Genomic DNA, 25,191 nt, shown 5'->3' on the forward strand with positions numbered 1-25,191 from the left:
GCACAACACTGTAAATGTACTCAATGCCACTTAATTGTACACTTAAAATGGTTTAATTGATAAATTTTGTTATGTATATTTTGCCACGATAAAAAAAATTAACAAAGCAGGTTAGAGGTAACCAGGGCAACAAGATAACTTTACTATGACATAAGTGGACTGAAGGCCCAGTTTGCAGATACTGTTTGTTTTATTTTTCATTTAACTTTTATTTTGAGTTCAGGGGTACATGTGCAGATTTGTTACATAGGTAAACTTGTTGGGGGCAATACTTGTTTTTAAAGGAACAAAGTTGCAATGTTAAATGTCTTTGTAAAACAGCAGACTGAGTTAATATGTATATAAATTATATGCTTGAAATATAAGAATGAATGAGGTATTTTTTGTCATTGGAAAAACTTGACATTTTGTTCCTGATGATTTCTATATGTCACTGGTATGCAAAATAAAATAATTTGGCCTGCATTGTGTTATAACAAATTAAATGAAAAAGTTGTGATTGTTTTGAGGGTATTTTATAATCTCCTTCACTAGACTATTGGTTTCTTGACAGTACGTGTCAAGAAACCTTAAGTCATATATTATTCCTATTGCTTGCTGCATGGTTAGCCCTGATATCTTTTTTGAATGAATGACTGTGGACAAGATCAGTGTGACTATTTGTTTGTTTGTTTGTTTTTGAGTGGCTTCTTGTTTTTGTTGTTTTCATAACTGGATTGCAATGTGGGAATTAAAAGCAGTGTTTTCAGGCCAGGTATGGTGGCTCACACCTGTAATCCCAATACTTTGGGAGTCCAGGAGTTCAAGACCAGCCAGGGCAACATGGCAAAACCTTGTCTCAAACAAAACAAAACAAAGCAAAACAAAACAAAAACAAAAGTAGTGTTTTCAGTATAGCACTAGAATAAGAAAAATAGACAAGAACTCAATGCTATAAATTATGTGTATAGGAGCATTGTAAAGATTTATCTTTAAGTTAAATTTCAAAAATATTTTCACATACTTTCATCAGTTTTCATAGAGCAGACAATTGTTTTTATAGATAATTGAGTTTGATATGTGAATTATTTTTAGTATTGAATATAATATTACATAGTATATGTTGAGTCCTTCAGCTGAACCCCAGTGATGTCATTTGCTCCATACTAGAGGCCTTGTTTATCAGATATTGTGGCAACTATTCAGACTACTTTAATTTGTGAACTGTAAATTTCCATGCATTCACTCACCATGGATTTCTGGCTACCTAATGGACAGGCAGGTAAGAAAAATTTCTTTTTATATTCCTTCCTTCCTTCCTTCCTTCCTTCCTTCCTTCCTTCCTTCCTTCCTTCCTTCCTTCCTTCCTTCCTTCCTCCCTCCCTCCCTCCCTCCCTCCCTCCCTCCTTCCTTCCTTCCTTCCTTCCATTGTCACCATTTTTTTTGCAGTTTCCTTGAATATTTATCTGTATTTTTAAGAGGAACTTGTAGTTAGAATAACAAAGTCTCCATGTTTAATATGTGTAAGAGGTAAAAACATGTCTCTTTAGAGGAAGAGAAGCATATGGGGACTGATAATTATGAAACACTAAGAGGCAATTTAAGGACTAGAAATTTGGGATACTATTTTTGAGAATTTATTTTCTTCTCCAATAAAAATGGCCTTATTGAAAGTCATTTATTGAATAAGGTTATTCCAACAGATATTTCAAATGGACACTTTAGCTTTTATTTACATAAATTTGTAGATTTAAAAATTTTTCAGAATTCTCACTGTGCTACTGTCTAAACTAAACAATATAGGAAAATTATAATAGAGCAGAAACATTTCACATATAAGCCTAACTTTGACATTGGATACAGAAATAGAAGGAAGAGAATTATAAGTCATTTTATTGGCCTTATATTAATATTTAATGAGCCAGATGCAATATAAACATGGAGAAAATATATAATAAAGAGAATTCCAGCCAGGTGTGGGGGCTCAGGCCTGTATCCCAGCACTTTGGGAGGCCAAGGTGGGTAAATCACTTGAGCTCAGGAGTTTTGAGACCAGCTTGGCCAACATGGGGAAGCCCCGTCTCTACTAAAAATACAAAAATTGGCTGGGCATGGTGGTGCATCCCTGTAATCTCAGCTACTTAAAAGGCCGAGGCAGAAGAATCACTGGAACCTGGGAGGCAGAGATTGCAGTGGGCCAAGATGGTACCAGCCTGGGTGACAGAGTAAGTGAGACTCCATCTCAAAAGAAAAAACAAGTACTCCCTTGGGTATATGGAATAGTTAATACCTTTTTGAGAGGGCAAAATATTTTACTTCCTAATTATAAACTAAAATGTTTTAAAATTGGGAGATTTGTGGTAGATTAAATACTATAACAAACACTTATAATTAAGTATTAGAATGCCAGGTAAATTAATTCATTCTTAAATCCTTAATATGTGTTCACAGTTCTTTAGATTTAATTCAAAATATAATTCAATATGAAAAATTTCAAAAGATGATAAACCTCTGCCTTTACATAAACATATCAAGTGGGCAAATATATATATATATCCCCAAAAACAAAATAAAAAGCCCAGAATAATCAGGAAAAAATAACATGAAACTTAATTGTGATTCTTTAAAGCTATTCTAAGCATACTTTTTTTTTTTTTACCTCATTCATGCATTTATTATGAAACTTTAAATATATGTTAACAAATTTAGATTTTCTTTTTTAGAGTATTGACTTATTTTAATTATAATAGTGCATATTTGTTATAAAAAATATGAAGTAAGGCCAGGCACAGTGGCTCATGCCTGTAATTCCAGCACTGTGGGAGGCCAAGATGGGAGGTTCTCTTGAGCCCAGGAGTTTGAGACCAACCTGGGCAACATAGTGAGACCTCCATCTCTACAAAAAATAAAAAAAAATTAGCCGCGGCCGGGCGCGGTGGCTCAAGCCTGTAATCCCAGCACTTTGGGAGGCCAAGACGGGTGGATCACGAGGTCAGGAGATCGAGACTATCCTGGCTAACACGGTGAAACCCCGTCTCTACTAAAAAATACAAAAAACTAGCCGGGCGAGGTGGCGGGCGCCTGTAGTCCCAGCTACTCGGGAGGCTGAGGCAGGAGAATGGCGTGAACCCGGGAGGCGGAGCTTGCAGTGAGCTGAGATCCAGCCACTGCACTCCAGCCTGGGCGACAGAGCGAGACTCCGTCTCAAAAAAAAAAAAAAAAAAAAAAAAAAAAATTAGCCAGGTATGGTGCACTCAGTTATTTGTAAGGCTGAGTGGGAGGACTGCTTGAACCTGAGAGGTTGAGGCTGCAGTGAGCCATGATTGCACGACTGCACTACAGCCTAGGCAACAGAGCAAAGCTATGATTCAAAAAAAAAAAAACAAAAAAACAAAAAACAAAAAATGAAAACGTGTAATGCTCGATGATAATGACAACACAATGTCAGGCCAAACCCTGTGCCCAATTCAAAAATGGTCACAGGGCTTGGCCTGACATTTCTTCAAAGAAGATGTACAAATGGCCAATGAGCAGATAAGATGCTCAACATTATCAGTGCTATGGAAATGCAAATCAAAATCACAGTGAGACACTACCTCATCCACATTCGGATGGCTGTTATTTATTTATTTATTTATTTATTTTGAGATGGAGCCTAGCTCTGTCACCCAGGCTGGAGTGCAGTGGCACAATCTCGGCTTACTGCAAGCTCCACCTCCTGGGTTCACGCCATTCTCCTGCCTCAGCCTCTCGAGTAGCTGGGACTGCAGGCGCCCGCCAGCAGGCGCCCGCCACCATGCCCGGCTAATTATTTTTGTATTTTTAGTAGAGACGGGGTTTCACTGTGTTAGCCAGGATGGTCTCGATCTCCTGACCTCGTGATCCGCCCGCCTCGGCCTCCCAAAGTGCTGGGATTACAGGTGTGAGCCACCGCGCCCAGTCTGCTGTTATTTTTTTTTTAAATGGAAAATTACAAGTGCTGGTGAGGATGTAGAGAAATTGGAACCTTGGTACTTTACTGATGGGAATGTAAAGTGGCTGAGCTGCTGTGGAAAACAGTTTGGCAATTAGTGGTGATGGTCACACATTGTGGATGTACTTAACTCCACTGAACTGTAAACTTAAAAATGGTTAAAATGGTAATTTTTGTTTTATTTGTATTTTACCCAGTAAAAAACCAACAACAACAATGAATCAAGTAATAAAGCAAACTACAAAGAGATGGACAATTGTTTTAAATCCACCTTTCCTGAAATAACCTATGTTATAACATTGAGTAGTCATGCTAATACCTTGTTCTGTGCTGTAAACTTTTGTTGTGAGATATTTCAGAAATTATCTCTAGCAAACAGTATAGATAATAATATATAAGCAACACCCATGAACACTGGATTTGTTGAACATGAGCTATGACCCAAGTGTGGGCAGGGGCCTCTGTGTGCTTGCAGTGCTAACCAGCCTTCGTGGTATTCACACCTGCAAAGGTGATAGAAGATGATCTAACCTAGTCAACTTAGGCACAAAACTAATGACTAAGTAAAACCGGAAACTAGGAAAATCCATAGGTCACATCATTAAATGTGTCTGTGATAAGCATCACTGCTCTCTGCTTACGTTATTTGCTAGTACTCTTTTATTTTAGTCTAATCCTAAGTGTTACTATAATGGCTTCTCAGCCTTTGGCTAAGATCAAATGTTTAGATGTTACTGTAAAAGTTTTCTTTTTGTTCTATTTCAAATGTTTCTGCATATAATACTATAAAAGAATACTGGTAATATTTGCTTTTGTGTATAACTGGGATACGTTTTTAAAGAAAAGATTTAATGATATCTAATTGACTAGACTGGTGTAAATTAAAGTGTAGAAAGTCAAGGGGTACTTTGTTATAGTTTGAATTCTGTCATTACCTTTCTTGTAATCTTAGACTAAAACAGCATCATTAAAACAGAAATAGCAGTTTACTCTTTTGCAGATTTTACAGTAAGGCAAAGTTAATAGAGCTGGAATATCCAGTATAATGACCACAATACAAATACTATTGGTATCTCTCTTCCCACCTCCTCAGTTTTCAATATGTGTTATTTAACAATTATCAATGAAAAATGTATGAAGTATATAACCTTGCTTCACCATTCATTAGTTGTGTGACAACCTTTCTTAGCTTCCATTTTCTTATCTGTAAAATAGACATAATAGTAGGGCCTGCTTCATAGTTTTGTTATAAAAGCTAAATGAATTATTATAGAAAAAAGTCCTTAGAACAGTGCTTATGTATAATAAGTCCTTGATAAATATAAGCTACTTTTACTTTGTTGCTGTTGTGGTGATGATGATGATATACCTACTATGCATTCAACCCTTGGATGAATATGATGAGCACTAGTAATATGCTTCCTCATCTCCAAGACATTTATTTGGAGGTAATATGCAGGTGAGGCCTTGAAATGAGCCTTGAAAGATAAGATTTGCAAAGTCTGGGGGGAGCCCTATCTTTTTTGTGCTAGACATCATAGCATAGTCTACAACCTTTCTCTGCATGCCTCATGATAACCCTATCAGGTAATATAGACAGGACTTGCTGAATCAGGGATTGTTACCTAAATCCAAAGCCTTTCTTATTTCCATGCTGTACTGCATGTTTAATTATAGCTTGTATTATTCTGTGTCTTGGCCAGTTAGGTACTTCTAAATTTCCATTAGTTTTTAGTGAATAGTTTTGTTTTTACTAATTTTTTCCCTTTATTTTTACTGTCTGCATATATGCTGAATTGTATTTTTGCTTTTTAATTTTAATTTTTCTGATTTCTATTCTTTCATAATTTAACTCAGGTGTAATGTCTTTGCTGAGAACTCTTCTTCTGGATGTGGTCCCAACAATTCAACAGACTGCTGCTTTGGCTCTTGGGAGACTGGCCAATTATAATGATGACCTAGCAGAAGCTGTTGTGAAGTGCGACATTCTTCCACAGCTTGTTTATTCATTGGCAGAACAGAATGTAAGAATTTTAAAAAACTAGTTATATGTTTTTTGTTTTAGATCTTTAAAAATGTGACAGTTTGGATACAGTTGCAAGCCTGTAGGCATCAGAATTATTAGGGGGTTAACAAAATCTCCAATTCTCTGAGCTGCATGTAATCGTATTTTTAGGGTATTTTGCTTTGATGCCAATAACCACCATTTATCTATTATTGATAATATAAAGAGAAAACAGATTTTTTAGGGGGGAATTATACATAAAGCAGTATTTCTATATATGGTAGTTTTAAACAATGCTATCGGATCTGTCTTAAGGAAGTATGTAGACCCTAGGCAAATAGTTGATCTCAGCAATCCTTATATGCTGGTGAAACCAAGTTAAGGGAAATAGTGAGAGACAGCCTTGAGGCAAGGGCTAGAGAAGCAACCAAAAAGAGGAAGAGAATAAGTATGTGTAATGGAAGGTTTGAGAAATCTTTTTTTACCAAGTTATAGGCATGTCAACTCTGTTAAGCACTACCTAAAAGTGCCGCATTTTTCCCCCTCCTATCTGGTACCACTTTCTATTTCTATACAGTGCCAGCTATTTGGTTTCCACAGTAGTTAAGGACCACTTGTAGGTAGGTTTTGGACTGTTCATTCTATTCTGTTAGTTTATCATAACCTAGGGATAGAGCTTTCTTGACATATCTTTGGGATTAAATTCGTATTTGTGTAACAAAAAGACAAGCCAATTGAAAAATAGGCAAAGGAATTAAATAGACATTTCTCCGAAGAATATGTACAAACTAATGCTCCACAGCATTAGTCATTAAGAAATGCAAATCAAAACCACAATGAGGTATCACTTCATACCTTCTAGGGTGGCCATAATAAAAAATAAAAAGAAAATAACAAGTGTTGGTGAAGACATGGAGAAATTGGAACTTTCATACATTGCTGGTAGGAATGTAAAATGGGGGCAACCACTGTGAAAACACTTTGGCAGGTCCACAGTCAGTGAAACATTTTTACCACGTGGCTCAGCAATTCTATTCCTAGTTATATATCCAAAAGAATTGAAAACAGATGCTTCAGTAAAGCCTGCACACAAATGTTCATAGCAGCAGCATCCACAATAGCCAAAAGGTGAAAGCAACCTAAATCAATCAACAGATGAATGGGTAAACAAAATGTTGTATATCCATATGATGGATTATTAGTCACAAAAGGAATAAAGTACTGATAAATGCTACACCACGGATGACCCATAAAAACATTATGCTAAGTGCAAGAAGCCAGACACAAAAGGCCACAGATTGTATGGTTCCATTTATATGAACTATCCAGAATATGCAAATCCATAGAGACAGAAGCAGATTAGTGGTTGCCAGGGGCTGGAAGGAGAAGGGAATGGGAAGTGACTGCTTTATTTGTAAGAAGTTTCTTGTTGGGGTGATGATAATAGTCTAGAACTAGACAGTGGTGATGGTTGCACAACATTGTGAATGCACTAAATGCCACTAACTTGTATACTTTAAAATGGTTAAAATGGTAAATTTTATGTTATGTGTATTTTGCCAGAATAAAAATAAATCCTAATGGTGCAGAAATTTGCCTTATGTTTATAGATCAGAGAGTCACTTAACTAATGCCTGTTACAGCTCTACAAGGAGTTACAGAAATTTTATTTTTCTTGTGGGTATTCCTTCTATCATCAAATACTGTTGGACTTTCTTCCTCTTGGACTCTTAGCTCTTTCTTTTGAGAGCAGAGTCTGTATTCTGGTATCCCACGTAGAAGATTTTCAGTAGAAGTTTTCTAAGTTGAATGAATGTTAATTAGTTGTAGAGAGACAAAACACTAGAGCAGAAAAGTGAGGAGGCAGTGAAAACACGAAGCCTTTGCACCAGCTTCTGTCTCCCTCACCTTCCAGCCTTTAAGTCATTTCTCACAGGAGATTTAATCTCTTCTTTATGAGGTACAAAGTCCTGTGGTTTTGCTTTTTTTTTTTTTTGGCCTTTCTTTTGATGAGGAATGGAAGAGAAGAGTGTTAGGAATTTGGGGGAAGTGAAAATTAGGAGAAAGAGGGAATGAGATCAGAAAGTGTGAGTTATAGGCACTGTAATTAATAGTGACTATTGATACCCATAAATGGTCTGTAAATTTGATAATTCTGCACTATAAAAAGTCAAATTAGCTAAAGTAAAGTAATGAAAATAAATGTATCACCATTTTTTCCCCCACATTTGTAAGAAAATAATCTATGGAAACCTACTTCAAAGCTCTACAGTAATATTTATAGTAAATTAGTAGAAATTTGGTTACTTATATAATTTAAGAAACTAAAGAAAATATGTCAAATCAAAAACATCAGTACTAACATAGCATGTTTCTTATATTAGCAACATATACTGATTTTTAAGGTATACTATGTTTAAGATATACTCGATGTATTTTTTTCTCCTGTAATTTTCATTGTATCAATATTATAGTCTAAGTGAATAGAATGCTTTCAAAACAGGTGCTGTAGTCAACTAGTCACTTTTTAGTAGTCACTGTGAAGAAATAGAAACTTAGAATGTAAAATAGGGGATTAAGTGGGTTTTATTAATAACAGAAAGAGGAGACCATCACTGTGTCATTATGCTAAGCATAAAACCATAGTGAGTGTCACAGCCACATATTTCCTATATATTTAATTTTTTTAGCGATGTGAAGAGAAACATGTTAGTCTTGTGTTTTAGTTTTATTTACTCATTCCTTAGTCAGACACAATGTGTCTATAGGAAATATAAATATGAAGCAGTATTTAAAATTTACAAAATGGTAAGTAATTTGCTTTTATCTTAAAAAAAAAAAGCATTTCTAGAGAAAATAACTTATATCCCATTGTTTGGCTGATTTGTTTGCCAGGAAAAGTTTTAAAATATGTCATTAATGTTTTGCCTTTATGTTTATTTGATGATTGTAAGCACATTTTGGGACATGGTTGTTACTTCAGAATAATTGGGGACACCAGAAAGATTAGTTGAGGTCATGAAAGGCCTACCATGCTTAAAGACTGAGGGCAAGTAAAGGAAATGAATTGGTCAGTTGACAGTGAGCTTAGTTGCACATGCTAACAATCTAAGAGTTCCCAAGGGTCAAACAATACATTTTGGTGTAATGCAGATACATAAAATCTCATTATTTTATGAATTTGTGGAAAGTATGTTTATAATTTTATACAATTTCCAAATGCATGCTTCAGGATAAAACATTTGAAATACAATGTTAAACATACCTTGTTTTCAGTTTAGTTACTGAACAGAAGCAATGAGGGCACATCAAATAATCAAAATTATTTTGCAGGATGTTTTTCATCTTTTATATTCAAAAGCTGTTGAGCTTTATTTACATTAATGTTATTTTTATGCTAGTTTTGGTCTATTTTAGATTTTGGTTTTCTAAGTACTCAATTCATTTTGAGTTTTGTCTGTTTGACCCTTGTAGCGCTTCTACAAGAAAGCAGCTGCCTTTGTGTTACGAGCGGTTGGTAAACATTCTCCCCAGCTAGCTCAGGCAATAGTTGATTGTGGAGCACTGGATACACTGGTCATATGCTTGGAAGATTTTGACCCTGGAGTCAAGGAGGCTGCAGCCTGGGCACTTAGATATATTGCAAGACATAATGCAGGTAATTTAAAATATGCATGAGCATATTTTAAAATAGGATTATTACAATTCAGATTTATTAGGTAAATCCAGTTTTGCTTAGTAAAACATAGATGGGGTTTTAATGATGTTTCTGTATGTGATGAGAAGTACATTTTGAAAGATGGCCAAGTTGTTTGGATCATATATTCACAAACAAACAGAAAAACCCTATATATTTCAGTCTTTATCTCACAGAAGGGAAATTTGAAGAGGTGGAGAAAAGGAGAGAGGGGTGGCAGGGGATGGGAGAGTGGGCTTGAGTCTCAAAGGCCTTGGTAAATTGGTTCAGTTATTAGGTTGGTGCAAAAGTGTTTTTGCCATTAATGGCAAAATCCCCAATTACTTTTCCACCAACCTAATAAAAAATTATTTTAGTTAGTCACCCTCTTGGGGTCATTTGGTCTTCCTGCCCATTCATGATAGGGAGTTCCAAACCAACCAGAAGACGTATCACGAGTGAGTGATGTTGAGGAGATATGGACATAACTTTCTGGAAAATATTGGTATTCAACTCATACTGGGCAGGAAGAAGAGAAGGAGCATGTTCTCCTATAAACTGACAGCTCAGTGGGGTCATAAAGAAGGGACCTGGGCCTCTTGTGAGAGGATTGTGTTGATGCACCCAATTGGTAAAAAGTACATGAGGAACATAATTTTCCCCATCACTTTACAGAAGTTGCTTATGAACAAATAACATAAGATGAAAATACAGTTTTAAAATAAACATATGTAAAAATGATCAACTTTGCTAGTAATCAACAAATTGTATATAAAAACATCAATTAAGATCTTTTTAACCTGTTATATGAGTGGGGGGTGGTGGCAGAACAGTAAAGCAGCAATATAGCCAGGTGATTAAGAGCACCGTGGCATTAGACAGGGTCTGAGTTTAGTTTAGATACTACCATTTAGTTGCTGTGTGACCTTGGACATGGCTTATAAACTTTCTGAGCCTTAGCTTCCTCATCTGCGGAAGAGGATGACTAATAGTGGTTACATTGGAGATTTGTTGTGAGGATGATGATGTGATACATGTAAAGCACTTAGATCAGTGCTTGGCATATGGAAATACTCAGTACATGTAACATATTAGTATTAATACTGAAGGTTAGAGTGGACAATATGACATGTGTGCACATTGGTGGAGGAACTACAAATTGTATAAACTGGTGGAGAGCAGTTTGACAAAACTATTAAAGTTGTGAAATAGATCATGGCTACCCTAAAGAAGCCTGCTTTGAGAATTCATCCTAAGGAAAGAATTCCACAGGGTGGGAAAGCTATGTTCATGAAAATGTTATTATAGCATGATTTGTAAACACCTCAAATATTTGACAGAAATTTAGTGGATAAATTATGGAACTTAATGAAATCTCAGGCAACAAATTTAAAAGGTAATTATGAACCTACATGGTAACATGGAAAAGTGATTATAATGTTAAAAAAGATATAAAATTGTGTATTACAATTATAATAATGTAAAAATAAGTTTTTATGTGGATGTAATTACAAAAAAATCGTGTTTGTTTTCCTAAGGTGGTAAAATTAAGGAATTTTTTCTTCATGTTCCAGATTTTCAGTGTGTGTCTATGTCTAAAATATTAGCTACTGTGCATTGAGTAATTAGTATATGCCTGGCTCTGTGCTGTGTGCTTCAGACTCATTATCTCATTTTGATTGCAGTTACCCTTGGGTAGGTATTACTCTCCCTGTTAAATGGAGAAATAAAGTGGACTTTAGAAAGGATATCCAAAATTATATTAATGATGGAACTGGAATTTGAGTCTGTCTGACTCCAAAGCCTATGTTAACTACTATACCATACAGCTTCACTAAATACTTCCTGAAACAGTATTGAAGAAAAACTTCAAAACAGAAACAGGAAGAGGCTCTCCTATGGTTATATTTAATTTGGTTCTTAAAATGGTGACATTATTACAGACAAAATAGAAATAAAACAGTATAAAGGCAAGTTGAAAAAGACAACTGTTGTCATGCTTAGAATTATTCAGAATTAAATTACAAATTATTATTTTCTTAAATCTAGATTTTGATTTTCCAAATATGTTTACCTTAAGACTATTGTTTAGTACATGTTGATTGTGAAAACTACAGCAGGGTTTTAAATCAAAAACTAGTTATCATGGGGAACTACAAGAGTATATTTAGTAAGTTTTTTTTATGCCAGAGGGACACATTACAGATTGTAACATGAGCGTTGGAAAAGAGCTTTGAGGGACAACTGTATAGATACTCTCTGAAGCAGGTGCCCCATAGATAACATTTCCACCCCTTCGTTTTGTTGAGTCTGGGGCAAAATGATTATAGTTCATAAACAGGATCTGTCTTAGGGGTCCCATTCCAAATTCTTGCTATATTCTGGCTCCCACATGGAATTTCCACTGGAATTTCAATATTTCACAGTAGTTAGGGGCCTGGGATCCAGAAGCTCCCAGAAGATATTATTGCATAGATTTCTCAGAAGGAAAGGGAATTGTTGCCTAGTAAATAATAAAAGTCATCACTCACATCCATATCAATGAAAATGGAGGATTTACCTCCAAATAACCTGATTTTTTTTTTTTTTTTTTTTTTTTTTTTTTGAGACAGAGTCTTGCTCTGTCACCCATGCTGGAGTGCAGTGGTGCGATCTCAGCTTACTGCAACCTCCGTCTCCCAGGTGCAAGGGATTCTCCTGCTTCAGCTTCCTGAGTAGCTGGGATTACAGGGGCGCCCCACCATGCCCGGCTAATTTTTGTATTTTTAGTAGAGACGGGGTTTCACCATGTTGGTCAGGCTGGTCTCGAACTCCTGACCTCATAATCTGCCTGCCTTGGCCTCCTAAAGTGCTGGATTACAGGCATGAACCACCACGTCTGGCTTTTGTTTTGTTTGTTTTTTGAAAATAACCTAATTTCTTTATGATTTCCTAAAAGCAAAATATATTGAGATTAATAAATATTAGTGGAAAACTGTTTGTTAGACAGTTTAAGAAATATAAACCTTAAATTGAGATGCAAAAGAAATAATGTGTACCTTTAAAGGCAATAGAAGGAAAAAGTTCTGTGTATAGGAAACACAATTAAAATAATTATAGAGAGAAGCCAATGGGCATTACCTGACTTTTCCTTATTTGAAAAATACAACTTCTAAAACTTATTTCTATGTATAGATTTTGAAGCATTTTACAGATAAACAAAGGGAACTTCAGGCTGACAACCAGAATGGTGGGTTTTTTTTTTTCAACTGTGTACAAATCATATCATTACATTTTATGATTGAATCACCAGTTATTGAATACACATGGCAATGTTTACCTCTGACTTTGCAGATAAATAAGTGATTTCTTTCTAGTTTTTCCTGCTCCTTAGTGACAGCTGAGGTAAAATTCTTCTCAGATTGGCTTTCTCTTTTCTTACTTTTTGTAACCCTTTCCCACTCTGCAGAATTCTTCTTTTGTTTCCTCATTCACACAACTTTTTTTAGTCTATTGTTATAATTCTTCTCTTTTATTATTAGCTATTGTTGTTAATCTCTTACCATGCCCACTTTATACATTAAACTTTAAAAAGTTTGTATAAGTGTAAGGGGCACAAGTGCAGTTTTGTAAATAGATATATTGTATAGTTATTCTATTAACATATTTATTTATTCAACCAATATGAAATCTGTCACTGTTTCCAAGGAATAGTCTTGCTTTTGGAAAGGGTGCCTCGAGAGCCTGTGCCAGCTGGAAGCGTGATAGGCAAGGAAGGAGGGATGGTGGGATTCCCCAGCCACTGGGCTTCCTCAGCTGATGGCTCATCTGCTGGAGGTGGGTGAGGGAGTCTGCTGCAGGAGGTCCCAGGCCTTCCTCCCCTGGTCCCCAGCAGCCTCCCTCAGGCATTGTGACTGAAGTCCTGCGGCTCTGTGGAGAGTGCTTCCAATGAATGGCCTTCTGTGGAGACAGGGGCCACAATGAGAGCACTTGGGACTGAGGTGAGAGCAGCAGCCTGGCTGCAAGTGTGCGGAAGTGTTTTGTGTGAATGGTCTTCCACATTTGGGCTCAAAAATGATTTTTAAATGTTTATTTTGGGAGCTTTAGCTAAAAAAAAAAAAAAAAAAGGTGTTTCTTTTTGGTAAACTTTGGCTTATCTCAAGCCTGGCAAAGAGGAATACATTTGATTAGACATTCTACAACTTTTAAATTATTGATATGATTGTCATGTAGATGATGAGACTGAAGTAGAGAGGTTAAAGGATTTATTCTGGTCACACAGCAGTTTATGCTGGAACTGCTTGGCAACTGCTCAGCACTTTCAGAGATTCTTGCATTTTACACTGTGAGGGAGGAAAGTGTACAAGATCTCATCATTCTTTTTTGGCTCCTTGTAATATCTGAAAGTCTTGCCAGATACCTCTGTTTCTAATCTCTGTTGGCTGCTTTCCACCTGGTTGACTCTTCCTTCTCTTGTGGACCTGATTTCTGTCCAGCTCTGTGGCAGTTGAGAGATGAACTTGCTGCGCCAGAGATGAGCAGTGCTTGCAGGGGCTGGCTGATGTGGACATGACGGAAACATTGAGTCGATTGTATCCTCTTTACTAGATAGATAATGTAAGCAAGGTCTCAAGATGAGCTGGCAGCCCGATTGTTTTCTATCATATATCAAATGATTAAATGATAAAATGAAAAGTTTAAAATTCAGAATTTTTGTGAATATTCTTCTCATGCCACCCATGTACAAATATCAATAGCTTAAATGTGCGGAACAGGCTTAGGAAGCAGCAATTAATTAAAAAATCTCACCTACTTATTTACGGTGAGAACACAAAATCTAGTCTTAGCAATTTTCAAAGTAATTAACTTTTAAAAAACCCAAATATTCGTGACAAATATCAGAGATAACAGCTAAGGACTTTGGTTTTTCTTAGAGGGAGAATGGATGGGGAGAAGGGACTAGAGCCTGGTAATTAAAAATTGTTTTAAAGGCCTGCAGACAGCCATCTTTACTGACGCCTATAGATTTCGGTTGGTTCCAGTAACATATTTTGCTGCTTTATCTTTCTTTTTATATCTTTTTTTTTCTATTGTGGGGGTTGAGGAACACAAACATAGAGGCAAATGAGGTATGTGGGATAACATATATTATATATTTCATTTATTTTTATCCTAACACTTATTTTCACAAATATATTTGTATTTTTTTAGGTGCTAGTGAAAAAGGTATAAAGTGAAAATAAATATCCCTCTATGTTCTTTGGGCATCAAGAACAAATGTGCTAAACAAAAGAACATTTTAATTAATTATAACCTTGTTTTACTTGGTAGTTACCTAATTGGTTGGTTATTTTTAGGGTTCAGTTTGTGTGGTGCTGGTAAAAAAGTTGTGATTCTTTTGTATTTTTGTTTCTTGTAATTTTTTTTTTTTTTTTTTTTGAGATGGAGTCTTGCTCTGTCACCCAGGCTGGAGTGCAGTGGCATGATCTCGGCTCACTGCAAGCTCCACCTCCTGGGTTCACGCCATTCTCCTGCCTCAGCCTCCCGAGTAGCTGGGACTAGAGGTGCCCACTACCACGCCCGGCTAATTTTTTGTATTTTCAGTAGAGACGGGGTTTCACCGTTAGCCAGGACGGTCTTGATCTCCTGACCTTGTGATCCACCCGCCTCAGCCTCCTGAAGTGCTGGGATTACAGGCTTGAGCCATGTGCCTGGCCCCTCTTGTAATATTTTTAGTTGGGAACTCTTGGCTAATAAAATCTTCTAATTTTTTTTTAACTTAGAATCTGGAGCAACAAAATGTAATATATAAGCTCAGATTCCTAAGTTACTCATGCCTCTAACTTTTTATATGAGGCTAGCAATCCATTTATTTAACAGTGTCATCATCATGGTAATCATCAAAATGTACTTGAGGCATTTATGTCTGTGTTCCCATATCTTTCCAACTGTATAAAGTAAAATAAATTGACTAAGACCTCATGTGTGGGACTTTATAATCTAAGGCAGAAAAATTAATACAGATGAGCATGAAGGTCATCTAGACAAACATTGACACAAGGTACAATACTATATTAAAAAGCATATATAATGCATTGGGTGACTATACATTAGAGTAAATGAAAGATGAATTATAACTGGGCACAGTGGCACGTGCCTGTAATCCTAGTACTTTGGGAGGCTGAGATGGGAGGATCACTTGAGCCCAGGAATTCAAGACCGGTCTGTGAAACATAGTGAAACCCTGTCTGTAAAAATAAAATAAAATAAAATAAATTCACCAGATGTTGTGGTGTGCACCTGTGGTCTCAACTATTTGGGAGGCTGAAGTGGGAGGATCACTTGAGCCCAGGAGGTTGAGGCTGCAGTGAGCTATGATTGTGCCACTGAACTCCAACCTGGGCAACAGAGCGAGACCCTGTCTCAAAAAAAAAAAAAAAAAAGATGAATTACGGGTTACATTTTTTGTACAATGGCAAAAAGAGGAATCTTTACTTTCTCAAGAACTTTGTTACATCCAGATAACAACTGAACAGTCCTTGGCTTAGAAATACAGGAGGAAGTGATACATGCAGTAGTAAGAGGAAGGAAAGTGCTTTGTCCTACAAAATACCTCCTCTACCTGATAACACCTACAATTCTTGTAGTTTAAATCTTTGTTTTTGACTTTATGCAAATACCTGTGGGAGAAATGTCAAGTCTATGTGTGCTGAGTGGATAAAGAGAAGGATATTTTGTATACTGGTGGTTTGGAAATAAATCAAGTTTGAACAATGCACCATGACATGTTTCTCTATTGTTTCTTGAACTTAGTTTGTTTTCCAGTCACTGGCCTGTAAATCTGCCTAATGCATTTTTGATACTGGGGGGAGGAACCCACTTTTATTTACATTTGAATTTCTAGAAATACATGAAGCAAAATGTACTTGATTGAAATTTGAAAGTATTCCAGTTGAGCGTTTTACAAACGTCTACAAGAGAGTTTGCTATTAGAAACTCAGGACTTGGTTAGCATAAGAATTGTACCTTGAGATAAGACATGTTCATCATCTTATTTTCCCATAGATTTTTAAATCCACAGTCTACAGGAAAATAGGAGCTGTATTTTCATCATGTTAGCTGACTGATTTTGCACAGTTAATTTTTGGAGCTTGGTTTGCTCTTATCAGGGTTTTAGATGAATGAACCAGTTTGCTCTAAAAGTGTGGAATAAGTTAATTGCCTCAAAGGATTTTCTTTTTTCTTTTTTTTGAGACGGAGTTTTGCTCTTGTTGCCCAGGCTGGAGTGCAATGGCGCCATCTCAGCAACTTCCGCCCCCCTGGGTTCAAGCGATTCTCCTGCCTCAGCCTCCCGAGTAGCTGGGATTACAGGCGCCCACCACTACGCCTGGCTAATTTTTGCATTTTTAGTAGAGACGGGTTTTCACCATGTTGGCCAGGCTCGTCTTGAACTCCTGACATTGTGATCTGCCCTCCTCGGCCTCCCAAAGTCCTGGGATTATAGGTGTGAGCCACCATGCCCCGCCACCTCAAAGGATTTTCAAAGATAGGACCTCTAGCGTTTTTGGTGTCACTGTGCTATAACTAGCCATAGACCATTTCTCTAGATCCCCTTTGATCCCACACTACAGTGTTAGCAGTATGGTAGCCTCTATTCACCTGGGACTTTTGCACACTTGAACTGAGGCTAGTGCACATTAAGGAGCTACATTTTTTATTTTATTGCCATTTAATTAATGTAAAATTAAAAGTTGATACTCAACTTATTTAAAAATTTGTAGGTATAATTGGAGCAACTTGGATATGTGAATCTACCTTTTCAACTGTAAACTTTTTGAAATTTAAATACTTACTGAGCATTTCTGATGAAAATGTAGTGGCTGAATTGAGAAATGCTGTAAGTGCAACATACACCCTAGATTCCAAGGCTTAGTGTGAAAAAATGTAAAATATCTCACTAAATGTTTAAAACATTGATTGCATGTTGAAATTATATTTCAGATATATTGTGTTAAAGTATATTAAAATTATTTTCACCTATTTCTTTTTACCTTTAAAGTGTGGCTAATTTTGAGTTTTAAATTACGTTATGTGGATAACATTTCTATTGGATAGCACATGAAATTATTGTGTCTATGCTTTGTAGATACTTGTTAAAAGGCAATGTGCTGGTAATCCTGTGGTCTTAAAAAGACGTGTGTTATTTTTGTTTATACATACATGTATACAAACATACATGTATACAAGTATACATACATGCATGTGTGTATACTTGTGGACATGTGTGTATGTGTGTGTATGACTGTAGTAGCCAGCCTCCCAGATCATATGTCCTGGTTTTCAGACCCTTGTTTAGACTTCTCCTGCATTATACCAGGGCTGGTCTGTGTGACCAGCAGAAGTCATGGTATGTCACTTCCTGAGAGCAGGTTATAAAAGATAAGAGGCCAGGCACAGTGGCTTATGCCTATAGTCCCAGCACTTTGAGAGGCCAAGGTGGGAGGATTGCCTAAGGCTGGGAGTTTGAGACCAGCCTGGGCAACATAGCGAGATCTCATCTCCAAAAAAAAAAAAAACAAAAAACAAAAAAATTAACTGAGTGTAGTGGTGTGCAGCTACTTGAGAGGATGAGGAGGGTCACTTGAGCCCAGGAGTTTCCGGCTGCAGTGAGCTATGATGGTGCCACTGCACTCTGTCCTGAGTGAGATCCTGCCTCTGGATAAAAAAAAGAAAAAAAAAAAATCAGTGCTTCTGTCTTGGGCACGTATCTTTCTTGGGCCACTTGCTCTAGGGGAAGCTGGCTACCATGTTATGTGGACACTTAGGCAGCCTATGGAAAGGTCCACATGGTGAAGAACTGAGGTTTCCAGCAGCCAGCAAGGAACGGAGGCTTCCCAGCAATGATGGGATTGAGCTGGAAGCAGATCCTCCCCAAGGTAGGCCTTCAGGTGACTGCCCCAGCTGACAATTGGACAGCAACTTTGTGATTCTGAGCCACAACCACCTAGCTAAGCTGCTCCTGAGTTCCTGACCCACAGAAACTCTGAAATAATAAGTGATGTTGTTTTAAGCTGCTCAGTTTGGGGTTGTGTGTTACATGACAATAGATAACTAATATGTAATCTGAATGCAAAAAAGGTTCATTATACTATATAATAGCAAACAACAAAACCAAACCAAACCAAAAATTAATTAAATGTCCTCAAGTGGGAAACTGGTTAAGTAAATGATGGCATATTTGCTCAGTGGGATATTAGGCAACTTAAAAATGTTGGATTAGCTGAATCCTCAGGAATAAAAGTAGCCAGTGGAAACCCATGAGGGTGTGAGAACCACTCAGGGGAGTCACATCAAGCACTGCTGACCAGGGACTACATTTATAAAAACATGACATCAACATATTACCCTCCCAATGTTTTATTTTTATTTCCTCTTTCTGTTTTCTCTCTCCTTTGCCTGTTCTAGAGAATCCCATCAGAATACCTGTGGCCTTTTGCTGTCTAGCCTTCTTCATCAGATCGTGCTCCTTGAAGACAGGGACTTCTTACCTAGCACTGGGCTGGAGCAAAGAGTGCATACCATTGAAGTTTGAATAATAACATGTGCATTTTCCATGGTTTTTAAACTGTTTTTCTATTATTTATTTTTAAAATTATTTTTGTATATTAATTAAAAGTTGTTATATATTTACAGGGTACAAGTACAGATCTTTGTTTTTTGTTTTTTTGGTTTTTTTTTGAGACAGAGTCTGACTGTCGCCCAGGCTGGAGTGCAGTGGTGCAATCTCAGCTCACTGCAACCTCCGCCTCCTGGGGTCAAGCGATTCACCCACCTCAGCCTCTTGAGTAGCTGAGATTGCAGGTGCATGCCACCACGCCTGGCTAATTTTTGTATTTTTAGTAGAGATGGGGTTTCACCATGTTGGCCAAGTTAGTCTTGAACTCCTGACCTCAGGTGATCTGCCCACTTCGGCCTCCCTAAGTTCTGGGATTACAGGCATGAGCCAGTGCGCCTGGTCATGAGTACAGATTTCTTACATGCATACATCGCATAGTGGTGAAGTCTGGGCAGATTTTTTTTTTTTTTTAAGCAAAATGCAAAATTATAGGTAGAGTGAAACCACAACTATGGTTGCAAATGCTATATAAAGCAGGTGGAAAACAAATAAAATAACTTCTAGATTCAAAAAGCATTACTTTGTAAAGATGTAATTCCAATTATTTTAGTTATTTTTTACTTTACCAGGACACTCCAGACCCTCTTGTAGTTTTGAGTTACTCTGTTCAGCTTGGTCTCAGCTGTTAAAAGTCTGATGCTAAATTAGTGGTGGGGATGGGAGCTAAAATGACTTCAAATTTCCTCAGCCTATTGTTGTTCAAGGCTATAACCAAGTCTTTTTTTTTTTTTTCTTTCTCACTTTCCTTTTGTCTGGTCTCAACTTCTTGACTTTTTCTTACCATGTTTTGAAGCTGCTTTTTACTTGAGTCCTTTGAGAGCAGCCTTACCTCCCAGCTGATTGTAATTTCCTACTAAAGCCCTGTTAACTTCAGATCAATGACTTATTTGACTCACTTGACTTTTTAAAGGACCCAGAATTATTTTGCCTTTAAAGCAAATGTATGTATTTATGTTAACCCTTAAGCGCTCAAACACTCAATCCATGTGTTAGGGTTAAACTAATTGCTCCGATGATTGGGTGGAGGGAAGCGAGATAGAAATGGTGAGAGTAAAAAAAAAAAAAAAAAAAAAGGGTGAGAGTAGGAAAAATGACATTTGTGTGTGTGTGAAAATAAAAATCACTCGAGACTTTTACATAGTAATATGCAAATTCTCCCTTTATGCTTTTCTCACTTCCACCTGCAATTGGAGATGTCAATCTCTCAGCTGAGAATGATAGCTCTAGTGAGTCACTGTTGCCTATGGAGGGATGTTGTCTCGCAGATGTGTCGGTGTAGAACAAAGCTTTTTGTGGTAGTGGCCTCCATGATGCCTGCCTCCTCTTATTCACATCCTTGTGTAGTCCCCTCCCCCATTGCACCAATGCACTATAGCAGAGGCAATGCTATGCCACGTCCAGGCTTAGATTATAAAAGACATTTCAGTCTTCTCTTTTGAATCACTCACTTTGGGGGAAGCCTCATCAAGAGCAGCCTATGTAGAGGCCCATAGGGTGCGGAAAGATTCCCTTTAACCTTCCCACGAGTGTGCCTGGACACACATCCTCAGTTGACTGCAGCCCCAGTTGACTTCTTGATTGTAGCCTAGTGATAGGTCTTGAGCCTGAACCTGGCAGCTAAGCCACTCCTAGATTCTTGACCTACAGAAACTATGAGATAATAAATGTTTGCTGTTTTAAGCTGCTAAATTTGGTGTGATGTTACATAGCAGTAGATAACTAAACCAGTTGTAAACAGCTGGGTTAGACCAAAACCTAAAGAGATTTTTCTTTTCTTTTTTTTTGAGACAGGGTCTTGCTCTGTTGCCTAGGCTGAGTACAGTGGCATGATCACACCTCACTGCAGCCTCTACCTCATGGGCTCAAGCAATCCTCCCACTTCAGGCTCCTGAGTAGCTGAGACTACAGGCGTGTGCCACCATGTCCAGCTAATTTTTGATTTTTTTTTTTTTTTGAGACAGGGTCTCTATATGTTTCCCGTGCTAGTCTTGAACCTCTGGATGCAAGCAGTCCTCCCACCTTGGCCTCCCAAAGTGCTGGGACTACAGGAGTGAGGCACTGTGCCTGGCCAACAGATTTCTTTTACTTTGGAAGTGCTATTGCCAAAATCATACTGGAGTTACCAGTAAGTAACCAGCTGTGATAATTGCAGCAACATATTTGTTATTATAATTTTACCCAATCATGAAAAATTTGGTTGAATGGGATGAGGAATTATTATTAACATAACATTAATATCATATAAGTGGCAGCCAATTTTAAATGTAGGGTTTTTTTTTTTTTTTTTTGAGACAGGGTCTTGCTCTTTTGCCCAGGCTGAAGTGAAGTGATATGATCTTGGCTCACAGAAACTTCTGCCTCCTGGGTTCAAGGGGTCCTTCCACTTCAGCCTCCCAAGTAGCTGGAACTATAGGTGCTTGCCACCATGCCTGGCTAATTTTTGTATTTTTTGTAGAGATGGGGTTTTGCTGTTGCCCAAGCTGGTTTTGAACCCCTGGCTTCAAGCAATCTGCCTGCCTCAGGTTCCCAAAGTGCTAGGATCCCAAAGTGGCGTGAGTCACTGTACCCAGGCAAAATGTAGGGTTTTTTTTTGTTTTTGTTTTTGTTTTTAACCTGCTTTATTTCAAAAAGCCTTTGAAGTGATATAGCTGTATATTTTTATGGCAAAACCCAGCCCATCTTCAAACTGATAAATAGGGCCACCTAACTGCAAATAAATGATTAATTTATAACTTTCTTGTATTTTTTAATGAAACAAAATATAACTTTTGTAGGGCTTAGAAACAGTTAAAAGCAGTGTTTGAAAAAAATTAAAAAGCAATAAAGTTTAAAGAGATTAGAGTTCCAGAGGAGTTTTTTAATTAGTGTGCTGGATACTTATTTTTTTCTTTTTTCTTTTTGGAGAACCTCTTCATTTTGAATTCTTTTTATGAGTCCTCATGATCACTTGTTTGCTCAAATTCTGTCTCACATCTCCATTATGAGCTGAAAAATTATTCAAGTATCATGTTTAGAGTAATCCTTTCTTATGAGTCAACTTTTAGGTTTTTATTAATTTCTCAGAATTCTCTGAATTTTCTTATGTAACCACAATAGTGGTTTTTCCTCTGTGACCCCAAACATGACTTCAAAAATTAGGAGTAGAAAGAACATCACCTTTCCATGCCCAGAAAGCCCCGCACGGACTGTTTTAGAGGCTGTAAGATTTAAGCCTGTGGTTGTAATGGGGTGGTTCAGGCTGCAGCAGGCCCACAGAGGGATGTGTTTTATATGGCCAGCACCATGTTGTCTCACACAGTGTTCTAAAAACAAAACGAAACAAAAAGGCCTGACAACATTAGGCCTATATCTATATTCCTACATGGCGACACTGGGCTGAAACTCAGAAACTGCTGCCCCTTGTAGATGGTACCTAGACTTTTGCACTTCACTACTGCTCTGCCGTTCCCTGACCTTATTTTTATTTTTATTTTTAAGCATCCTCTGGCTTCATTTATTTATTATAGTTACTTTCCCGGGCCCTGTGGGCATTTGCATTGACCACTTCTGATCTAAACAGACAACTAGCCATGACGTAATTGAGAGAGGTTGGAGGCACTGAGGCACTGTTAAAGCAAGATTACTTTTGCCTGATTTACCTAGTAACAACCATACTTATGCTATGCTAAGGGACATTCCTGTCTGCCCTCTTCCCTTCCAGTCAACATGGAGTCATTTCTAATGTTCCACTCATGCAGCTTTAGACTGTGCTAATCTTATGAATGTTGTTGATCTTAAAAGTCCTCCTTTTAATTTACGTTCTCTTTTTGTTTTAAACTTAAACCTAAAGTCATACTGAGGTTTTTGATTATTCTAAGTTGAAGATTTTGATCCACTTAAATTGTAACACTTCTCGTGCCTGTTACTGACAGATCACTGCAAGCTTAGAAAACAAACAAACCAAAAACCCAGATTCCAAGAGCAGCACAGAATGAAATTCTTAAGAAAATGCAACTGTGTGAGAAGCAAAGTCTTGTCACCCCAAGTTTTTATATGTTATTACTGATCAAAAAATGGTATGCACATAACCCTCATAAATGTTGTTGGAAATAATTATGGAAAAACAGAGGGAGGCAGAGAAGTGTGAAAAGATGACACTTCCTTCTCCCTTGTCACAGTACCACAGAGGAGGCTGCCTCCGTTTCTTCACTCAAAATGAGCTATTCCTCAGCCAAATAAAACTAGTTATTCCTTTATTAAAAACAACTGATCATCAAATTTGGCGACTGTACATTTTTGTCTACATATATGCAATAAACAACTTTAATTATTATTTGTGAATAATGAAGGTGCTATTGGATAGTTTCCTCTGACAGTTAGCATTTAAAAAAAAAAAGTTTAGTTAAACTATTGTGGAAAACAGTGTGGCGATTCCTCAAGGATCTAGAACTAGAAATACCATTTGACCTAGCCATCCCATTACTGGGGATATATCCAAAGGATTATAAGGCATGCTGCTATAAAGACACATGCACACATATGTTTATTGTGGCACTATTCACAATAGCAAAGACTTGGAATCAACCCAAATGTCCATCAGTGACAGATTGGATTAAGAAAATGTGGCACATATACACCGTGGACTACTATGCAGCCATAAAAAAGGATGAGTTCATGTCCTTTGTAGGGACATGGATACAGCTGGAAACCATCATTCTCAGCAAACTATCGCAAGAACAGAAAACCAAATACCACATCTTCTCACTCATAGGTGGGAACTGAACAATGAGATCACTTGGACACAGGAAGGGGAACATCACACACTGGGTCCTATTGTGGGGAGGGGGGAGGGGGGAGGGATAGCAATAGGAGATATACCTAATGTAAATGACCAGTTAATGGGTGCAGCACACCAACATGGCACGTGTATACATATGTAACAAACCTGCACGTTGTGCACATGTACCCTAGAACTTAAAGTATATATATATAAAAAAAAAGGTTAAAAGTAAATAACCCCTAATGTTTTAAGAATGTAATATTTTAACTTTAATAAGGGTATGAATTAAGGCAGCAGGGTAAGGGTGAAAAAGTAAATGAATATTATTTCTAGTATATACTATTAATTCTTTCAAGAAGAAGAATTATACACTCTTTTCATATAATTTATTTAAAAAAATAGTGATAGAGGCAGGATGAACTAGCCTGTTGGATGTGTGATATGTATGATGTGTATTATTTAGGTGTGCCTTATTAAAGAGGACATACATTCTACCATCTTTTAAAATAAAAAACTTTCAGCTGTATTAAAAAATAAGCTAAAAATTTTATATTTGTTTTTTCTTTGTAATAATGATGCTAGTACAGTTAGGCCCAGCAGTAGCTATATGTATGGGTGAGAGACATGCTTGTATTTATTTTTAAAAAAATCACATTGAAGAAAATTTGGCAAACAGAGAAAAAATATACTACCCATAGTACCATCAACCCAGTATAAATGCTGTTAGCATGTTGGTATAACATGTAGCCTTTTCTCTTTGCATTTTTAGACACAGTTATAACCACTTTTTAATCTTGTTTGTTATGTAACAGTTTAGGATATGTCACATGTTATTGTATAATGGAAGATATAAACATTTTTTGAAGATTTACTTAAAATTTGAAATGAGGCAATGATATTTTCAGGGACTGAAGATAAATTTCTTGGCTGACTGCTTTTTTTGGTCAACCTTTTATGAGCATCTAAGTCAGTACACATCAATCTTTGATTTCATAAGTGTGATAATTGAACATCTAAAAACTCATTTCCACTTTTGAGTTTAAAATGAACTTCATGAGATTTCTCCTATGGGAAGTGATTTTTAGGTGTGTGAAGTTTTGTATGTGTTTTGGTTGCTGCTGGGTTTTTTTGAGTAGAAAATACA

The 25,191-nt window shown here is 37.0% G+C and overlaps 1 protein-coding gene across 7 annotated transcripts in view; it reads left to right on the plus strand.

Annotated features, from left to right (window-relative positions):
• SPAG6 (sperm associated antigen 6) overlaps nucleotides 1–25,191 on the plus strand; it is a 66,048-nt gene that overhangs the window by 12,922 nt on the left and 27,935 nt on the right. For all 7 annotated transcript variants that reach the window (XM_045399680.2, XM_005564791.4, XM_065520409.1 and 4 more), the window contains 2 exons: nucleotides 5,810–5,976; nucleotides 9,432–9,615. In XM_045399680.2, the coding sequence (XP_045255615.1) occupies nucleotides 5,810–5,976; nucleotides 9,432–9,615 (351 nt within the window). The remainder of the gene's footprint in view (nucleotides 1–5,809; nucleotides 5,977–9,431; nucleotides 9,616–25,191) is intronic.

This window comes from Macaca fascicularis, chromosome 9 (genome assembly GCF_037993035.2).
Source record: "Macaca fascicularis isolate 582-1 chromosome 9, T2T-MFA8v1.1".
NCBI classification, from domain to species: domain Eukaryota; kingdom Metazoa; phylum Chordata; class Mammalia; order Primates; family Cercopithecidae; genus Macaca; species Macaca fascicularis.